The sequence below is a fragment of the Artemia sp. Qi Xiang Cuo genome, chromosome 2 (genome assembly GCF_049724085.1).
Source record: "Artemia sp. Qi Xiang Cuo chromosome 2, ASM4972408v1, whole genome shotgun sequence".
Classification (NCBI taxonomy): domain Eukaryota; kingdom Metazoa; phylum Arthropoda; class Branchiopoda; order Anostraca; family Artemiidae; genus Artemia; species Artemia sp. Qi Xiang Cuo.
In genome coordinates this window covers 75682862-75705398 of record NC_142795.1, presented here as the reverse complement: position 1 = coordinate 75705398, position 22537 = coordinate 75682862, and the positions used below count along the sequence as shown (strand labels likewise).

The 22537-nt window shown below is 35.1% G+C and overlaps 1 protein-coding gene across 2 annotated transcripts in view; it reads left to right on the top strand.

Annotated features, from left to right (window-relative positions):
• LOC148955625 (neuropeptides capa receptor-like) overlaps positions 1-22537 on the top strand; it is a 219690-nt gene that overhangs the window by 63517 nt on the left and 133636 nt on the right. For both annotated transcript variants that reach the window (XM_089108277.1, XM_089108276.1), the window contains exons 4-5: positions 171-370; positions 3410-3646. In XM_089108277.1, coding sequence (XP_088964403.1) covers positions 171-370; positions 3410-3646 — 437 coding nt within the window. The remainder of the gene's footprint in view (positions 1-170; positions 371-3409; positions 3647-22537) is intronic.

Sequence of the window (22537 nt, the reverse complement as noted above, 5' to 3'; positions counted from 1 at the left end):
TGAGTGGGGTTGACCCCTCCTCAACACCTCGCTCTTCATGCTAAATTTTGAATTTTGTCCTAATTCTTTAATAATGAATCCTGAAACACAAGGGTCGTTTAATTTGAAAAATAAGGCGCTTATTTAAAAGTACTAAAAAACTTTTAGTACTTAACACTCATTTTTTCTAGGACAAATTATGCTTCCATTTTGACTATTGTGGCATTTAGTTTGGAAAGATACTTAGCAATATGTCATCCCTTGTATGCCTACACGATGGCTGGATTGAAGAGGGCCATTAGGATAATTGCTCTTATTTGGCTCATTTCGTTTTTCTGTTCAGTACCCTTTGCAGTCCACACAGAAGTTTATTATCGCCCATACCCTGGAAGTAAGTTGATTTTTTTTTTCTTTTTTAAATAATTGGAAGAATCTATTTAAGCTCATCGCCATTGTTTTGAATTAAGTGAAATTCCGGCCAGTACTTTTCCGAGGCAACATCAGGTTTTTTTAAACTTATTTTGCTACTTATGTACTATCTGTAGCACACGCGCCATAGAAAATAGTCAATCGGATTTCTTTCAATAGAGTATTGGATTGGAAACCGTGGTTTGTCATTGCGTTTACAGTATTTAAACTATGTTTTTTTGGGGGTTTAGGGGGAAAATAGGTACCTAGGTTGGGGTAGGTTAGGTTACGTATTTAATATATGCTATGATTTACCCCCCACACACCCTCCCCCCTCCTGATGTGCAAATATATAGCCAAAATTTGTCTCTAAACTATTATATTTTTATCAAATTTTGTTTTGTTTATTAGCATTAACCAAACTTCACTTTTCGCATGTGTTATAGATAGTACATAAGTACCCTTATTTTACTTCGAAAATCTATAAGCGTTTATCTACCTAGGGAATCATACAGACAAAAACATTCAAAATAATTCATTGCGATATTATTTAAATTTCCTTATTAACATTTCTGTCGAAATTCCTCACTACTGGCGCAAAACAGAATAAATGGTTGGATGTAGAATTTCAAGAAATTGTTTTCGTGGGAAGTGACAGATGCTTCAGTAAGCTGCTTCATTAATAAGACTTTGAATCTGGTTCACGATCCCATTTATAAAAGTAAAAAATTAAATAAAAAAAACAAGTTTTTTTAACTGAAAGTAAGGAACGACGTTAAAACTTAAAACGAACAGAAATTATTCCGTATATGAAGGGGGCTGTCCCCTCCTCAACGCCTCGCTCTTTACGCTAAAGTTTTTTTATTGTTTAAAAAAATAGAGTTGTGAGAAAGTCAAACTTTAGCGTAAAGAGCGAGGCGTTGAGGAGGGACAGCCCCTTCATATACGGAATAATTTCTGTTCGTTTTAAGTTTTAACGTCGTTCCTTACTTTCAGTTAAAAAAACTTGTTTTTTTTATTTAATTTTTGAACGTTTTTGAATTAATGCAGGTTTTGATTTTGGCTCACCGTACATGAATAATTAAAACAAAATTTGCATATTATATTTGGTTAAATGGCTTTCTCGAAACTTGTTTAATTTTATTTACGAACGTTTTTATTAGTAATAAATATACGTAACTTAGAATTAACTTACGTAACGAACTTCTATATTCATAAATTTTTAACACGTATATTAGGGGGTTCGCCCCTAGTCAATACCCTGCTCTTTAAACTATAGTTCGAATTTTTTTTCCAGTTCTTTAAAAATGACCTCTTAATCACAATCAGTTGATCAGTTGAAAAACTTTTCTTTAATAATGCTGGGAAATCCGGCGCCCCCTTCCTAGCCCTGTCCCGTCCCCCATGAAAACTTCCTTCATGGAAATATCCTTCCATATAGCCCCCGACCCTCTCCTTCCCCCGCCTACCAGAAAAAATCTCCTCTGAAAAAGTCTGTATACTTCCCAATAACCAATACTATATGTTAACATTGAGTAAAGTTCATAACTTTCAGCCCTCCCCCTGGGGACTTTGGGGGATCAAGTCATCCTAAAAGACATTTTATCATATTTTAGACCATGCTGAACAAAATGGCTATCTCAAAATTTTGATCGGGTGACTTTGTGGAAAAAATGAGCGTGGGAGGGGGACTTGTTGCCCTCCATTTTTTTTTTTGGTCACTTAAAAAGGGCAATAGAACTTTTAATTTCCGTTCCAATGAGCCCTCCTACGATATTCTAGGACCACTGGGTCAATACGATCACCTCTGGGGAAAAAAAAACAACAAAAAACAAATATACAAATAAACACGCATCCATGATCTTTCTTCTGGCAAAAAATGGAAATTTCCACACTTCTGCAGATAAGAGCTTGTAACCGCTACATTAGTGTTTTCTGATATGTTGAATCTGATGGTGTGATTTTCATTAAGGTTTAACAACATTTAGGGGGTCTTTCACCCTTTTTTCGAAAATCAGCCAAATTTTCTCAGGCGCGTAACTTTTGATGGGTAAGATTAAACTTAATGAAATTTATATATTTGAAATCAGAATTAAAATCTGATTCTTTTGATGTATCTCTTGGTATCAAAATCCCGTTTTTTAGAGTTTCGGTTACCATTGAGCCGGGTCGCTCCTTACTTACAGTTCGTTACCACGAACTGTTTGATAAGAAAGTGTAAATATGTCTGTTTGATATAAGCATAATGACTTGTCTAATAAGATTTTTACATGTTGATATCGTGATTTTTTTTCAGGATACCCTTCGTTCTGTAAGCGATATTTGCTTTATTTCTGGTAAAGGAACCGACAGTATCTCGCGTTAATCGGCGCAAATTGAGGGTATACTTTATTATGGTTTGGGAAGTTTTTCTTTAAGCAAACACTAAACTGTTTTTAAAGCAGAAAGCTATCAAGAGACTAGGTTGAAGATAAGATCTAAAAAAAACGGTTACCTGGGAAAATAAGTAAGTTACTACTACGGTACAGGAAGCTTCTTAGATAGAAAGCCGTTTGCTGGGCCCAAGGGTACACTTCTCCCTAGGGCCTGAGATCAATTCAAAGCTTCAGTTTTGATCCAATGCTACTTTCCCTCATTACCAATTTTCTACATATATATATATATATATATATATATATATATATATATATATATATATATATATATATATATATATATATATATATATATATATATATATATATATATATATATATATATATATATATATATATATATATATATATATATATATATATATATATATATATATATATATATATATATATATATATATATATATATTTATATATATATATATATATATATATATATATATATATATATATATATATATATATATATATATATATATATATATATATATATATATATATATATATATATATATATATATATATATATATATATATATATATATATATATATATATATTATTTATACTTAAATTTTTTTTTTCCAGCTACAGAGAATATGCCTGAATCAGCCTTTTGTGGAATGATGTTGGTTCCCCAATATTTATATGAAGTATCTGTCACTGTCTCCTTCATACTGCCAATGGGAATCCTCTCAGTGCTTTATACTCTAATGGGAATCCGAATTCGGTGTGCAGCATTGGTCGGACACGATTATTCCAAATGTGTGCATAAAGGTGATAATAAAAGCCTTGCCTCCAGGACAGTCATACTAAGAATGCTGAGTAAGTATTAGAGATTTTGGTAAATGGATTCTTTCACAGAGCGTTACATCTTTCTATGTCGAGTAGAAGGCTTTAAACTAGGTGTTCCCAAACATTTTATTTTATTTTACAGTGATTTCAAAATTTTGCTGGTTCCTGGTGGATAGCTACATTTCTGCTATATATCCAAACTTGACAAAATATATGATACACGGGAAGGAGTGGATTTCTTGGCATGATTTGAAAAACAGTCTGAAATTAAATATAAAAACGAAATTTTTTTCAACTGAAAAGAGAACATTGTCAAAACTTTAAATAAACAGAAATTTATCGTATATTGGAGGGGCTACCCCCTCCTCAACCTTCGCTCTAAAGTTTAACTTGTATGCCAAAGTTGACTTGTTGGCACGGTTCTTTAAGAAACACTGCTCAAACACAAGGGCCATTGAATAGAGGATTATTTTAAAGAACTTTAAGAATTAGTGTAAAGAGCGAAGGTTGAGGAAGGGGTAGCTCCCGAAATATGGAATAACTTCTGTCGTTTGAAGTTTTATTGCTGCTCCTTACTTTCAGTTGAATAAACTTATTTTTTATTTAATTTAGATAAGGAATCATTCCTTACCTGCCAAGTTTAGTCAATATCGGTTTGGAATGATCAGAAATTATTATTAGTACCCTCCATTGGTTCTATTACATGCCCGCCCCAGTTTCTATGACATGCCCTCCCTTTTCCATGGGATTTCTATGACATGCCCTCTGACTTCACGGCATCCCAGTTTCTAAGCAACATTCCCGTACTTGGCAAGAGTTCAAAGGTCAGGTCAGACGTTTTTCTATGACATGCCCTCCCTTTTCCCATAGAATTGAAGCACATGCCCTCTGACGTCACGATTTCCTATTTAACCCCAGACAAATTCCAAATCTGTTTGAAAAAGTCAGCAGTGCGCTAGCATGGATGAACAAATTGAGTTAGAAATATACTTTTATTCGACTGTTCTATATGTAATGGACGCTATCATGATTTTGAACATTCTCATGAAGCTACTACATGTTTAGACAATATAGACTCTAGAATAGCCGGAAAAATCTGGAGGATTTGAGGAAAAGAATCATGATTGATATGGAGAGAAATTTATGCAGGGTACAAGTAAGGACTCATAAAACGAACTCTGATACGACAGAAAAGGAAGAGGAAGATCGAAAGAAGAGACAGAGAAAAAAGGACTGTCTCTACAGAGATAGCCCAGAATATACTATAAAAGACAATGATGAAAACTCAAAGAAAAATGTGTTAGTTCAAGATATAACGGTGAATATTATAATGAATATGATTTAAGAGAAGAGAAAAATGCCCTTCAAGAGAGAAAATAGAAGATTATTATACGGAACGGATTTTGAACATCAAAAATCGCTCTGGAAGAGTTGTCACATACCATTTTACGATAAATCTAATTATTGATATGATTGATAAGTTTTGTATTGTAATCTTACAGTAAATTTGTTTGTACCATATTAATTTTGTCCTACTTGATAAGCCTAGGGTAAGGATACAAGCAGAGACTTCTGTACACGAATAGTTTAAATTGAATAGATCAACCCCTGGAAGTGTTATCAACCCCCATCAAGTCTTCTGTCAAAGATAAGAAAACTACATACAAGTTAGCTGTGTAATGTATTTTTTTATTTCTTAAGAAATCAACCATTTCTTTTTTTCAACTGCCCTATTTAAATAAAATCATTCTTCTAATATTTTTATTCATTCGTCAAATCAATATTCACAATACTTTTTAAGTATTTTTTAACAGGTTCTATTATTTCAGCATCACTATCACTATCCTCATTCATCGATACTCTCAACTCAGCAAGAGGGGGAGATTGCAAAACAAATCCCCACGTACTCTAATATTCCCCAGCGGGGGCAGACTGTCCAACAAACGCTCGTCGTCTTTGATGCAGAGTCGGTCCGAAGGCCCCCTCCTCACCAAATCCTCCGAGGTATATGACAATACATCCTCGATGTAATATACTTTCAGAACATCATGCGTAGCTTCATTGGCTGTGTCACAAAGAAGAAGCTCCTCGCTTTCGGTGAGCTCCCAATCACACCACATATCCTTTTCTACATGAACACTATGTTCGGCATATTCATTCCATATACTTTGTCCGTCGTGAACATAGACACCCCATGGGTTTGACCCTCTTGGTCGGGGGTCTCCTATAAAAGAAATAAACATGTGAGGAATAGTAATATTTAATATATATTTATGTATTTTCTTAGAAAAACATGGCCACCCTTTACTGCATATATTGACCATTTCTATAATTTTGTTACAAAAGTGGAATTCAAAGTTTAAAAAAAGCTTTATTAGTTCATTTCTAAGGAAATGGCTCAGTTTCGATCCAAAGCTAGGCTTTTTCTAGCCAAAGGTTCACATTTGATCCAGAGAAATGTATTTTCTATAATTTTGTTACAAAAATGGAGTTTACAGTTAAAAAGTTTATCAGTTCAGTTTTACAGAAATGACTCAGTTTCGATCTAAAGCTCGGCTTTTTCTAGCCAAAGATTCATATTTGATCCAGAGAGATGTATTTTCTATAATTTTGTTACAAAAGTGGAATTCACAGTTTTAAAAAAAGCTTTATTAGTTCTGTTTTACGGAAATGACTCTGTTTCGATCCAAAGTTAGGGTTTTTCTAACCAAAGATTCACATTTGGTCCAGAGAAATGTATTTACTATAATTTTGTTACAAAAGTCGAATTCACAGTTTAAAAAAAAAGCTTTATTAGTTCAGTTCTACGGGAATGGCTCAGTTTCGATCCAAAGCAAGGCTTTTCCTAACCAAAGATTCACATTTGATCCAGTGAAATGTATTTTCTATAATTTTGTTACAAAAGTGGAATTCACAGTTTAAAAAAAAACTTTATTAGTTCAGTCTTACGGAAATGACTCTGTTTTGATCAAAAGCTAGGCTTTTTCTAGCCAAAGACTCACATTTTATCCAGAGAAATGTATTTTATATATTTTTGTTACAAAGTGGAATCCACAGTTAAAAAAAGCTTTATTAGTTCAGTTTTACGGAAATGACTCTGTTTCGATCCAAAGCTAGGCATTTTCTAGCCAAAGATTCACATTTGATCCAGAGACATGTATTTTATATATTTTTGTTACAAAAGTGGAATTCACAGTTAAAAAAAGCTTTGTTAGTTCAGTTTTACGGAAATGACTCTGTTTCGATCCAAAGCTAGGCTTTTTATAACCAAAGATTCATATTTGATCCAGAGAATGTATTTTTTATAATGTTGTTACAAAAACTGGAGTTTACGGCCAAAAAAGCTTTATTAGTTCAGTTTTTACGGAAATGGCTCATTTTTTTTATCCAAAGCAATCAAATCATAAAATTCCAATTTTTTCCCGTATTCTACATTTTCTTTGCAAAAACATTAGTGATTACAATGAAATGTTCACTTAGAAGCTAGTTTTCTGAAATTTTCATGGAAATAGGTCGTTTCTGCTCAACTGCATCTATAGAGAAAACCATGAATAATAAAATTCTATTTTTTTTCCTCTTATTCTACAGTTTCTTTGCAAAAATTGGAGATTGTAATTAAATGTTCACTTAAAAGCCAGTTTTCTGAATTTTTCATGGGAATAGGTCGTTTCTGCTCAACAGCATCTATAGAGAAAACCATGAATCATAAAATTCTATTTTTTTTTTCTCTTATTCTACAGTTTCTTTGCAAAAATTGGAGATTACAATTAAATGTTCACTTGGAAGCCAGTTTTCTGAATTTTTCATGGGAATAGGTCGTTTCTGATCAACAGCATCTATAGAGAAAGCGATCGAATCATAAAATTCTAATTTTTTCCCGTATTCTACAGTTTCTATGCACAAAAACATAGAGATTACAATGAAATGTTCACTTAGAAGCTATAGTATTTTGCCAAACTCACGGCTTATTATTGATGACTTTACCTAAATCTCTCGTGACAATTTATTTTATAATATATAGTTTTAATAGAACTTACATCAACTTGCACAATCATGTGAAGATTCATTAAAATGTACTTATATGTCTCGATTTCAATTCAAACTAAAGTAAAAAAGCACCATCATCTTTCTTATTATATATACAAAACAGATGCTGTTATCTGTCAATACTCAAACATGTTTATGATGCATGAAAAGACAACAATACCCACACAGGGTCCAAAGATTCCGCACCAAACAATTCCATCAGAGGAGCACTAACCTATGCACTTGAGAACCCCCCAAAAATCAATTAAACCTAACCCCATATGGAACTAAATCTCACCCATTGTGTTAATGCCAATGTATTTTTTTTTTTTTACTCTAATGTTTCCCAAATCATGCAGAACTGAAGAAAATATTATAAAGCTTAAAAAGTATTGTTGCAAACAAAATTATAATTTTTATTAGTACTAATGTATTCACATTCATTGATTTTTTTTTGGGACGATTACTTGAATTATATTAATGAAAAGCGAAGTTTTGGAGATCGCATCAAATTCGTTATTTCGGATGAGGGAAGGAGTATTAAGAAACTAAATATTTCTTCTAGAGCTTGTGACCCGAGATTTACATATCTTAAAGATTATTTCCCTATTTCAATTTTTCATATTTTTATTATTTTCCAGGGTTTTAATTTATCCAGGACATGAAAAATTCAACCTCGTTTGAAATGCCTAACGTAGATTATTTTTATATAGTAATATGTCTAGCTAGGCTTGGTTGACTAAAAACATCAACTATGATTGAATCACACGACTTAGCTTAATGTTTATAGTATCGGGCCTTTTCATGTCAGTGTTACATCAGAGCCCTTTTTAAGGCTCGACTGGGAACTTGTTGCATGCGTATTTTTCTTTTGTGAAACTAGTCACATGATGATTTTATTTTTCCGTGTAAAATTTTCACTTTTTTTTTCTTCGTAAAATTTATACAGTTAATTTTTTCCCATCGCAAAACTTATTTTCATATGGAACTTTTTATTATATACATATGGAAATTATATACAAGCTGGTTAACCTAACTTAACCTACACAGACAAGGTTAGTTTAGATTAGGTTAGATGACGCGTCATCTAACCTAATCTAACCTAACCTAGTCTGTGTAGGTTCGTGTGATTCAGTCATGGTTGATATGTTTAGTCAACCCAGCCTAGCTAGACATATCACTATATCAAAATAATCTACGTTACGCATTTTAAATGAGGTTGAATTTTTCATGTCCTGGATCCATTAAAACCCTGGAAAATAATAAAAATATGAACAATTGAAATATTGAAATAATCTTTAAGATATGTAAATCTTGGGTCAAAAGCTCTAGAAGGAATCTTTAGTTTTTTTTCTAATACTCCTTCCCTCATCCAAAATAATGAACTTGATGCAATCTCCAAAACTTCGCTTTTCATTAATATAATTTAAGTAATAGTTCAAAACAAAAAAAATCAATGAATGTGAATACATTAGTACTAAGAAAAATTATAATTTTGTTCGCAACGATACTTTGTAAGCTTTATAATATTTTCTTCAGGTGTGCATAATTTGGGAAACATTAGAGTTAAAAAAAATACATTGGCATTGACACAATGGGTGAAATTTAGTTCCATATGGGGGTTAGGTTTAATTGACCTTTGGGGGGTTCTCAAGTGCATAGGTTAGTGCTCCTCAGGTGGAATTGTTTGGTGCGGAATCTTTGGACCCAGTGTGGGTATTATTGTCCTCCCGTGTATCATAAACATGTTTGAGTATTGCCAGATAACAGGAAGAAAGTGGTAATTATTAAACTTTTTAAGAAAGGTCGAACAGTTGACTGCAACAATTGGCGAGGTATCAATACAGCCAAATACTCCTAATCCGTATTCATCCAAGAATCGACAATATCTTGATAGTTGAACAACATGGTTTTCAACCGAACAGATCTAGTGCTGATCTAATATTCAGTTGAAGGATATTAATGGAAGAATCGTATGAATGGCAGACTGAAATAATAGTAGCATTTATTGTTTCTTTTAAGGATTTCGATTCTGTACATAGGGAATCCTTATGGAGAATGTTACGGCGCTATGGGCTTCTGGAAAAGATTATTAGTATATAATTGCTGGGTGCTGTACGAGCCGACGGTAGAGACCTGACTGAATTGATCCAGATCCACTCCGGTGTATGAAAAGACTGTATCCTCTGTCCTGTACTCTTCACAATCCTCATTGACAATATATACTCCGGACACGTCACTTTGTTGGAGGGATACACACTTGAATGAGAGTCGTACTATCTTTGCTAGTGATTTTGCTGATGACATAGTGCTCCTTTCTGAACTAAGGTAAGACTTACAACAGAGCAACACAGACATCGTGGACAGGTAATACGTACCAAAAAACCAATGTCATGCGATGTAATATTAATTCAAAACCGGCCACTGATGGTCCGCTCTGATGAGATAGAAGAGTTTTCAGAATTTAAGTATCTTGGAAACCTCATAAACTCTGATGGGAACCAGGAGCGCCCGATCATTACACACATCGCGCGTGCAGACAATACTTTTACCAAGCTAGATCAAGTCTGAAAAATTCTGCACACTCTCTTAAGTTCAAACTCCTACTCCTAAATAGCAATGTCCTCTCTATGCTAATGTATTGATGCGAGACATGAACATTGACAAAACAGCTTGAAAAAACGAATACAAGGTTTCGAAAAAAATGCCTCCAGAAAATTATGGATATCCAGTGGTCTGATAGGACTATAACATCTTCATACGTGAAAAAACAAAGCAACCATTCATAGCTGAGAGAATTTGAAGTAGTAGATGGTGATATTGGGGCCATATAATCCGCATGGGCGATGGCAAGCTTCCTCAAGAACACCACGTGTACCACACAGTTCCACCACGTTTGGCACAGTTCTGCCATGTTGGGCATATTTCTGCCCTGCTTGGCACAGTCCCCAAAATGTTTGGCCTAGTTCTGCCACGATTGGCACGCACCACCTGGTGACCATGATTTCTAAGAGTGTCCCCTCGGTCTTTTGTTTGTTGTAAATAGGAAAGACAGGCATTTTATGAACAAATTATAGACAGTAATGAAAAATTGACAAATCTCAGAATTATGGAAATGACTCCTCCCGGATATCCCCCTCCCTTTGTTTCACTGGATAATTTCAGTAGCACCGATTTTTTCTTCATATTAGGAGTGCAGTTTTTATTTTAAGATTATTAATTAATGTTTTTTTATTCGTGCTCAATCAAACAGTTCGTGGTAACGAACTGTAAGTAAGGAGCGACCCGGCTCAATGGTAACCGAAACTCTAAAAAACAGGATTTTGATACCAATAGATACATCAAAAGAATCACATTTTAACTCTTATTTCAAATATGTAAGTTTGATCAAGTTTAATCATACCCATCAAAAGTTACGTGCCTGAGAAAATTTGGCTGATTTTAAAAAAAAGGGGGAAAGACCCCCTAAAAGTTATAAAACCTTAATGAAAATCACACCATAATATTCAACGTATCCGAGAACCATACTGTAGAGATTTCAATCTCCTATCTACAAAAATGTGGAATTTTCCATTTTTTGACAGAAGAAATATCACGGGTACGTGCTTATTTGTTTTTTTTTGTTTTTTTTTCCCAGGGGTGATCGTATCGACCCAGTGGTACTAGAATATCGTGGGAGGGCTCATGGGAACGGAAATTAAAAGTTCTAGTGCCCTTTTTAAGTGACCAAAAAGATGGAGGGCAACTAGGCCCCCTCCCACGCTCATTTTTTTCCCAAAGTCACCCGATCAAAATTTTGAGATAGCCATTTTGTTCAGCATGGTCGAAAATATGATAAAAATGTCTTTTAGGATGACTTGATCCCCCAAAGTCCCCTGGGGGAGGGATTAAATTTATGAACTTTACTAAATTTTATATTTGATTTTTTTTTTTTTTTAATTATACTTTCTTTTAGTGTGTTTTTTGTGGGGTGGAGGGGGGGTACGGAGAGGGACGGGGGCTATACGGACCGAACTTCCCAGGAAGGACATGTGCAGGGGGGAAGGGACATTGCGATGAAGGGGGCGCCGGATTTCCCAGCATTATCAAAGAAAAAGATCAGGAATTAAATAAAAAAAAACAAGTTTTTCAACTGATCAACTGATTGTGATTAAGAGGTCATTTTTAAAGAACTGCAAAAAAAATTCGAACTATAGTTTAAAGAGCAAGGTATTGACTAGGGGGCGAACCCCCTAATATACGTGTTAAAAATTTATGAATATAGAAGTTCGTTACGTAAGTTAATTCTAAGTTACGTATATTTATTACTAATAAAAACGTTCGTAAATAAAATTAAACAAGTTTCGAGACAGCCATTTAACCAAATATAATCTGCAAATTTTGTTTTAATTATTCATGTACGGTGAGCCAAAATCAAAACCTGCATTAATTCAAAAACGTTCAAAAATTAAATAAAAAAAAACAAGTTTTTTTAACTGAAAGTAAGGAACGACATTAAAACTTAAAACGAACAGAAATTAGTACGCATATGAAAGGGGTTGTCCACTCCTCAAGCCTTGGTCTTTACGCTAAAGTTTCACTTTTTCACAACTCTTTTTTTAAACAATAAAAAAACTTTAGCGTAAAGAGCGAGGCGTTGAGGAGGGGACAGCCCCCTTCATATACGGAATAATTTCTGTTCGTTTTAAGTTTTAACGTCATTCCTTACTTTCAGTTAAAAAAACTTGTTTTTTTTATTTAATTACCTCCCAAGAATGGGTATATTTATTTTTCCAAATAACATTTGATTCGATGTTGTTTGCTTCACTGAATTCTGTTTCCGCTGTGATGCAACCATTCTAGCATATATGTTTTCTGATTCTTTTAAAGTTAATGAAAAAAAAATTTACGGTTTTCCCTAGATAATTCAATAGAGAAAATATTTCCGGTGACCAGTCTATTGGAGCTAAATGCAGTATCGGAAGCTAGCCAAAAGTTTTCAGAAAAATGGGCTGTGTTAACTGTCTAGGAACAAAATTTACCGTAATTGAATAGTGTTTTTTTAAGACTGTGTTTTTTATGAAACACGATTTTCACCTGCTATTGAAATATTCTTTTGTTTTTAACATCATTAAGTAGCTCAGAACGACTCAATGAAAATATTAAACTTTACAACAAAATTTGAAACATTTAAAAAAATATATCTTGAAAGTAAGCAAATGATGCAATTATAAAAAAAAATCAAACCAAAAGAATTCAAAGCCGGTAGTCAGTATAATAGAGTGACTCAAAACCAAAAATGGAACTAATGCTGAAAAGGAGTACAAGCTCATTGGACAATCAATGTTCATTGAGATGTGTACGTCTTATACATGAGAAACACTTTGGTTTTCAAAAAGCCCCCTATTTGTTACTCAACAATGCGTAGAGAGTAATTTACCGAAAGGGGAGAATAGTACTGCATTAGCTGAGGAAATGAAAGATAACGAAAATGATAGTAGGCATGTAATGAATTCCTTAGAGTTACATCTAATGCTGAATTCCGCTCAATATCCTTGAAGGGACTAAATTGAGAAAGCAATTCAATTTCCTCAAGAATAAAAGGATACTTTTGTCTGATAAGAAAAAACTTATACCACAAATTATGTATCCTGGTAATTTAATGAAATAGGTAGGGGGGAGGGGGGGGCTTAAGCAAATTTTAAGTTCTTTTAAGCGACTATAAGCTTATAAAAGTTGTATATGGTGGATCGCAAAGGTAACAACAGAAAAAACAACTGTAAAAATTATTGTAAATATAGTGATTATGGTATGATCGCCATATTCCTTTCTAGATGTCCAATGAGGTTTTTCATTGATAATGCATCTGCCTTGTCCGGTAAATAAAGGGTTGAAAACGGACAAACTAAAAGGATATTTTAAAGGATTTTTTAACAAACTAAAAGTGTGCATCATATCTTTTTTGGTTATACTCTATGTAACAAGAAAATAATTTGAGTACGGCTGGAATTTAAAATTTTGAGACGATAATAAACAGGGTAGCTAACGAGGTACCAACATTACCTAGAACAATAAGAATAGTAATGATGGTGTAGATTTTGTTAAGACTAGGGAATGCACACTCCCCAGATGATTAAGTTTGGTAGTATTCCATTGCAATCTTTTTCCTAACTCAAACGATTTCTTTATCTATACAAAAATGTTAAACTAATTTACTTTTCAAACAGTTCGTGGTAACAAACTGTAATATATACAAAAATGTTAAACTAATTTACTTTTCAAACAGTTCGTGGTAACAAACTGTAAGTAAGGATCGACCCAGCTCAATAGTAACCGAAACTCTAAATAACGAAATTTTGATACCAATAGATACATCAAAAGAATCAAATTCTAGTGCTAATTTCAAATATACTAATTTCATCAATTTCAGTCTTACCCATCACAAGTTACGCGCCTGAGAAAATGTTCCTGATTTTCGAAAAAAGGGGGAATCACCCCTAAAAGTCAAAGAACCGTAATGAAAATTACACCATCAGATTCAGCGTATCAGTAAACTCTACTGTAGGTTTTTCAAGCTCCTATCTGCAAAAATGTGGAATTTTGTATTTTTTGCCAGAAGAAAGATCACGGATGCGTGTTTATTTGTTTTTTGTTTGTTTGTTTTTTTCCCCAGGAGTGATCGTATAGACCCAGTGGTACTAGAATATCGGAAGAGGGCTGATTCAAACGGAAATTAAAAGTTCTAGTGCCCTTTTTAAGTGACTAAAAAAATGGAGGGCAACTAGGCCCCCTCCCACGCTTATTTTTTTCCCAAAGTCACCCGATCAAAATTTTGAGATAGCCATTGTGTTCAGCATAGTCGAAAATATAATAAATATGTCTCTTAGGGTGACTTAATCCCCCAAAGTCCCCGGGGGGAGGCTGAAAGTTATGAACTTTGCCTAATGCTTACATATGATATTGGTTATTGGAAAGTATACAGACGTTTTCAGGGGGATTTTTTCTGGTTGTGGGGAGGGGAGAGGTCGGGGGTAAAGTCCCTAATATACGTAATAAAAACATACAATATAGAAGTTCGTTACTTAATTTAATTCGTAAGTTACGTGAGAAAAAATTTTTGAGAAAGCCATTTAGCCAAAACAAGTAAAATTAATATACAAATTTCATTCTATTTATTCATGTACGGTGAGCCAAAATCAAAGCTGCATTAATTGAAAAACGTTCAGAAATTAAATATAAAAACAAGTTTTTTTAACTGAAAGTAAGGAGCGACATTAAAACTTAAAACGAACATAAATTATTCCGTGCATGAAAGGGGCTATCCCTTCCTCAATGCCTCGCTCTTTACGATAAAGTTAGACTCTTTCTCACAACTCTATTTTTTTTAAAATAAAAAAAAACTTTAGCGTAAAGAGCGAGGCGTTGAGGAGGGGACAGCCCCTTTCATATACGGAATAATTTCTGTTCGTTTTAAGTTTTAATGTCGCTCCTTACTTTCAGTTAAAAAAAACTTGTTTTTTTTTATCTAATCTTGTACAAAACCCTGCCTAGACTATGCTTGCCTAGTTTGCCGTCTGGGATATATCGAAGCCCACTACAGAAAATTCAAAATAAACATATCTGGAAAAACTGGGTATACGTACATACGCATATTTTGTCATGCAACCTACCTTACTTGTTCTTCTATAGAATTCCATATATCTATATATGTATACCTTGCTTGTTCTTCTATAGAATTCCATATATCTATATATGTATACCTTGCTTGTTCTTGATTATGCTTATTATGTAACTATAATTGAGCATTTCATTTGAACTACAATGAAGTTTTGGTAACGTTAATTATCTTTATTTTTTAATGTCAGGTTCTTACTGTGAATTTTGGCTTTAATATCTTTTTTAATAAAACGAAGAAAAAATCATAAAGAAGAGAAAACGAGAATAGTAACAGCGAGTGAAAAATACAGATAAAAGTCCACTGGACAATGTAAAAAGAAACTAAACCTTACAAAAAAACTAAAAGAAGAAGATATTTTCCAAGTAACGATGAAAGAGTAACAGAATAAAAAAATACAATAGTGAATAGCATTTCAAACTTTAATTTTATGTAAAACTTTATTAAGAGCTAATCGCTTATCATGCATGCCAATATCAAGGATTAGGCTGCGAAATATGATTTAGGCTGCGAATAGGCTTAGCCTATTATGATTAGCCAATAGGGTTAGCCTATATGATTAGGCTTAGCCTATTAGGCTGCGAAATATAATTTTGTGGACAGATATAAAAATGATCAGAATTAATACGTCCATTATAAATGGGGCTTAGATAAGTTTCTCCAGTATGTCTATTGAGGGCGACATTTTGGTGGATATGCTTTTTGATTTCAACTGCTTCTCTGAAACTTGCATGAGACCTTTAACGGGGGCGATTATAGAGGTGTTATCGAACAAAATTAAATGGTGTGGGTTCTCATAGGCGTGTTGAGCCAAGGAGAAATTATAAGTCTCAGACCTTTGGTGTAGCCCCGGGGCTTTGTCGTTTGAGGACACGTCTATGAGAACCCACACCATTACATTTTCACCTCCATAATTGCCCCCTTTAAAGGTCTCATGCAAGTTTTCAGGGCGGCAGTTCAAATCAAAAAGTTGTCCACCAAAATATCGTCTTCAATAGGCAATCAATAGACAATCAACACCTCACCATATTTTGTGCTTTTTGGTCATCCATCTGGGGCAAACAAAAAAGTGGGTCATCCTCGGATCTAGCGGTGGGAGGTAATAAGGATTTATGTAAAGGAGATCAGAACTTCATGGGAGGAGGGAAAGAGTGAAGATTTGAATAGATTGGTGTGAAGCAGGAGAGTGTGTAAACGCAAATATTGATCAAGCGGATAGCTTTACCTACCTCGATATTATCAAACAGTTCATGGTAACGAATTGAACGTAATAAAGCGACTCGGTTCAATAGTATGCTAACCGAAATTCTAAGAAAAACGGAACTTCGATAACAACAGATTTATTACAAGAAATAACTGTTTATGCCGATTACAAATATGAAGACTTTATTAAGTTTAATGTTACCTATCAAAAGCAATGAGCATGAAGAAAATTGTGTGATTTTCAAAAATTGAGAGAAACACCCCCCCCCCCCCCCAATAAACGAGGATTCTTAATTAAAATTGCAGCACCAGACTTAGCATATCAGAAATGTCTTCTGTAGAGATTTCAAGCTCCACCACCAAAAAAAAAAATGTGAAATTTTGTATTTTTGCCAAAAGGAAGATCACGAATGCGTGCTTATTTTTTTTTTTTTTTTTAAAGGGGTGATGGTATTGAACCAATGGCCCTATAAGATCAGGAGAAGACTCGTTCGAATGGAAATCAACAGACCTATTGCCCATATCGAGTGAAAGATTGCAGGGCCACTAGCCACCTTTTTTTCCATAAAGTCATTACATCAAAAATTTGAGATAGACATTTCGTCATTCAGCATAGTTGAAAAGGAAAGGGCTCTAGGTTACAAACTGTTTATATGTAATATTTGTTTAAGGGAAGTATAGAGACAGTTTCTATAGGAGGGATATCTGGTTTTTTTCCTCTTGGAAAATTTTCTGTGGGTAAGGAAATTTCTGGGGTGAACTTTCCGGAGGAAACTTCATACGGAGGGAATTTGCCAGTATTCCTATACATGATTGTTTTTATTTTTCTTGCTTTCTCTTTGGTGACATTTACATGCGCAAGCATGAAATTAGATGATATGGAATTTGTTTACTCAGGCAGGAAGGATGGAGTGCATAGACAGGGAGTAGGGCTCATGATGAATAAAGAAGCTGCTAAGTCCTTGTTTAAGCTGATGGGAAGGTATTATAATAGAATACTAATTGCTTATTTTATGACTAAAAAGTTCAGGGTATCAGTTATAGTAGTATACGCCCCTGTAGAACCGACTGACGGAGATACTAGTGACTCAGAAAAATTTTACTTACAGTTACAGGAGCAAATAGGCAGGGTCCCAGGTAGAAATATGATGTTTTTACTGGGAGATTTTAACGCCCAGGTCTGTAAAAATAGGGATAGATGGTACCTCCGTGCCTCCGGCACACCTGAAACAGCGTGTTTCTGGAAGCGAAGGAACACAGTTTTATCTTTGGCTTATGGAAAGCGTACGGCGCTTTTTTTACGACGGCAAACTTTCTCCTCTTGACAGGTTATCTTTACTTGGTCGTGTTGTTTACTGCGTTCGACATTGGAGATCCTGGGTCCTAAAAAGTGGACATTATGCTTTGAACGAGAATTTTATTGCCACAAACCCTTAACATTGCCCAGAGATAAATATGCATTCCCTAGTGCTTCTCATTCGTCGATTCAAACGGCTTGGGCTCGAACGTCTTTTCAAACTTTCCGACATGAATAGCCAACCGTGTGAAGATTTTTTTAGGAAGATGCAGTCTCAAACCAGGACTTACAGTACTGTAATAAACTTTTCGTTCCTCCAACTTCTACATCGAATTCGTCGATATGAAAGTATAACGGATTTTGAAGCTCAATATTCTAATGAACAGTTGTCCTTGCCCAAGGCCAAGCGAGTTAGATCCATGATGGCAAACTACCATCGATAACATGAATTAGATAACATGAAGGCAAACTACCATTTAACTTTTTTCTTGCCAAATATCTATCTGTCCCCCCGTTCCAGGGTGTCCTTCCCCCTCTAGGAGACGCTTTTCCGGTGGTAATTTTACTTCAATTTCTTTAAATTCATATCCTTCAATTTTCACTAATACGAATTCGAATTTTAAAGGTGGTCTTCCAAAAGGCTTACTCTTACAACTTTAAAATTTACAGCTCAGTAGAAGACTTAGTAGTAGAGGACTTAGTGTTTATACTTGTGCTAACCGAGCTTAGTTTGATTTACTGAAGCTCGTTTGTCCAGTTTCTTAGGGTTGTCAAGTGAGCTGTGATTATCGAGATGATTACTGAAACGTACCAATAAATATCTGAGAAACTAGTCATCTTTTTTATTTGTTTGCTTTACTTATCGCTTTTTACTAATAACTCGGTAGTAACCGTTTTTCTGACTGTTGCTTTACAGTTTTCTCTTCAAATACCCAAAGGCCTGGGTTTAATACCAAGAAAGTTGGATTCTAAGTACATTCGGAAAAAAGGTATCTGTGTTTCTTCCGGATTCTTTCGTGTCAAAGCCGCAGATTCCTTTTTTTAGTACAATTAAGAATCCGAGATCCAAAGGTGCGTCTTGGCACATCCACTAAACAGAAAAGCAGGTATGATAAAAGGGAAAGGGAGGTGTGAAGAGGTGATAAAAGGCAACTTTTACTGCTGGCCAAGCCATATTGAATAGGGCTGCGAAGCGTGACGTCAATTCTTAGGCGGGAAATTCAAATAACGATGAAACGTGAATGCGTAGACACATTTTTTTGGTACTTTGGCAAATTGTTTTGGCCTAAAATATTTGTCGTAGATCCTACTAATTCACCAGAACGTTTTCACGTCGAAATAATACTAGGAATATTGACAATCAGTTGTTAGTTACAACTAGAAACCACGTTTCACGGTACTTTGAATTTCGCACCTTGCTTTTTACATCATCACCGCGCAGCCCTATGTTGTATAACTTAAAAACCGTGTTCCGGGATTTTTTTTTGAAATTTCGGGATTTTTTTTTAAAGAAAAATCAGAATTTTATTTTTGAGCTGGTGGCAACGCTGCATGTGTAATAGGAAAAAGTGACACCATCAGTTCCATCGTAGGGTTACCTAGTTTTTGCATGGATATCAACAACTTGCAGTCCTCCGTTCTTCTTTAGGTACATATCAGTTGTTTTCAGTCTTGGGGGTTCTTTTCCTTGCCAAATAAACCCGTAAATGATTTTTTCCAAGTTTTAAAAGATCGCTTTTGAAGGTGCTGAAATATTCGACGGATACCGAATAACAGGCAAGCTGTATATATTTACATATTGCGCCCTTTGGAATATGCCTCCGGCGTGCCTCCGGAAGCATGCCTCTGGCGTGCCTCCGTGCCTCATGGCTCCAGGTGTTCCTCAAAATGCCCAGTTGTTAACCCCTCGAAGAAAACAGTAATGGATACAGACTTTTGCAATTTTGTAGGTATAACAATCTAGCTATAACCAATACGGTGTTTGGTCATAAAATGGCTCATAAGTTAACATGGTATTCACGTGATGGTAAGACATCTAACCTTATTGATTATATTTTTGTAAACTGAAGACTGGCAGGATCAATACAAGATAATAGGGTATATAGGAGTGTCGTTATTGATGTTAAAAGTAAAGATCATCATCTAGTAGTGTCAAGGGTTAATTTAAAGCTGAAATATAGGAAGGGTAACTACCTCCCGGGAAGTTATGATGTTGGTAGACTCCAGGATGGGAATTTGAGAGAAACTTTCCAGGAACAGTTGAATACTAAACTTGGAGTTTAAAATTTTACAATGTGGAAGATGGTTGGAATAATTTTAGAAAAATAATTTGTGAAGTTGCTGACGGTTTCTTAGGGAAGAAAGCTAGGACTGCAGCTAAGAATGTTAGTGAAAAAGCTTTATGTTTAACAGAAAGGAGAAAGGCCTTGTACAAGAATTCTCTGCGAGGTAGATTATACGAAAATAAAAGGAATGTAAGGAAAGAGGAGAAGGCATTAAAATATGAACTAAGGAGGTGTGAAGTGGACGCCATGGATAAGACTGCCGAGGATCTGGAAGATGTAGCTAGACAGCATAATTGTCAAGTATTGTACTAGTATGTTGATAAATTGAGAGGGAGTAGTCAATCCGGACTTGGCCCAGTTAAAGATAGGAATGGGGCCGCAATCAGCGATAAGGAAAAAACTAAAGAGAGATGGGTCGAACATTTTGAAAATCTTCATAACCGAGATAGAGTTGCAGGAAAAGATATAGAGGAAAATGAAAAAGTTTGTGATACCTTGGATGTGAAAGAAGATTTATTTTGTGAGGAAGAATTAGCGACAGTGCTGAAAGGATTAAAAAATAATAAGGCTTTAAATAATAAGGATTAAATATAGTGGATCTGAGGTTAGAAATAAGTTACTGAAGATTATGAATATGAATTTTGAAAAAGGGAAGTACCTAAGGATTTTAGGAAAACCTTAATTAAGCCACTTTATAAGAAAGGTGATAAAAGTGAGTGTGGTAATTATCGAGGCATTAGTCTGGTCTCTGTAGGTAGTAGCCTACTTAGTAACATAATACTTCTTAGACTAAGAGATGCCGTAGACAAAGTTTTAAGAGAAGAACAGTGCGGTTTTAGAAAAGGTGGAGGATGTGTCGACCAAAATTTCACTCTTAGGATGATAACTGAAAAGTGCCTCAGTTGTCAAACACCTTTGTTCCTCAGTTTTATAGATTATGAGCAAGCTTTCGATTCTGTTGATAGAAGAGCTTTAGTAAAGGTTTTATCCTTGTATGCTATACCAGACGAATACAATAAAGTGATTAGTGCTATGTACGAGAATAACACTGCTGCGGTTAAGGTTGGAAATGAAGTTAGCAGCTTGTTTTGTATTAAACCAGGAGTTAACCAGGGTTGTATTCTATCCCCCTTTATATTGATTATTTTGATGGACTTTGTCTTAAGGAGCACAGGAAAGGCGATGGGAGACCACGGAATTAAATGGGGAGGAAAAAGTCTCCCGGACTTAGATCATGGTGATATTTAATCATCCTAGATGAAAGTTTGAGCAAAATGAATGAAGTTTTAGAGGTTTTGCGAGTTCAGGGTGCGAGAATAGGTTTGAAAATTAATGTTAAGAAGACTAAGTCACTTAGGCTAGGAATAAGTGAAGGATGAAAACGTGATGTCGGGTAATGAAAAGATTGATCAGGTGGGCAGCTTCACTTACCTAGGTAGTATTATTAGTCAAGACGGTGGGAGCAGTGAAGATGTTAAAAATAAAATAGCCAAGGCTCAGGGTGTTTTTTCACAGTTAAAAAAGGTTTAGAAGAATAGGAAGATAAGTCTGCAAACTAAAATAAGAGTATTGGAAGCTACAGTTATGACAGTGGTTAGATATGGCTCTCAAGCATGGGCGCTCCGAAAAGCGGATGAAGATTGGCTAGATGTTTTTCAGAGCAATGGCCTACGGATCGCTGCGGGTATCCTGCTGACTGACCGTATTTCAAATACGGTCATAGGCTATTCGAAAAATGTGGTTCAATACCGCTCTCTGGGGCTATAATGAAAGAAAGGTTGAGGTGCCTAGGGCACGTTGTGCGGATGAAGGATGACAGATTGCCGAAGATTGTTCTTTTCGGCGAACCGTCTGGGGCTAAACGGAAAGCAGGTCGTCCTCGTCTGGGGTAGGATGTCATAAAGAAAGATTTAAAGGAAATGGGAACTTTGTGGGCGGGTGTAAAAAGGAAGGCTTTGAATAGATTGGGATGGAGGAGGGGCGTGCTTAGCTATGTTGGCCTCAGGCAGCTTAGTGCTGCGGTGAGTTGTTAGTAGTAGTAGTAGTAGTAGATGTTCCGGGGAATTGTCCGGCGGAAATTTTTAGCAGGGTTTACATTTTCTGAGGGATTTTTCTGTGAGCGAGAAGTCACGTGGGAAAAATTCTCCATGGGAGAATATCCCCCAGGAGAAACTCGCAATTGAAGAGGAGGAGATTCCTGATATTTTTCACGGATGAGCTTTTTGGCATGATTTGAGAACAATCAGAAATTAGATACGAAAGAAGTATTTTTTCAACTGAAAGCAGGCTAAAGAGAATTTTCCGGGCCGAAATATCAGCGGGAAATTCCCTGGGTGAATTTTCAGCGAGGATGAAACTGTCGGGTGGGGGGATTTTGAGTGGAGGAACTTTCCTTGGAGGAATTCTTCGTGGGGGGAATTTCCCACGGAGGGGGAGGTGGATTTCCCGATATTTTT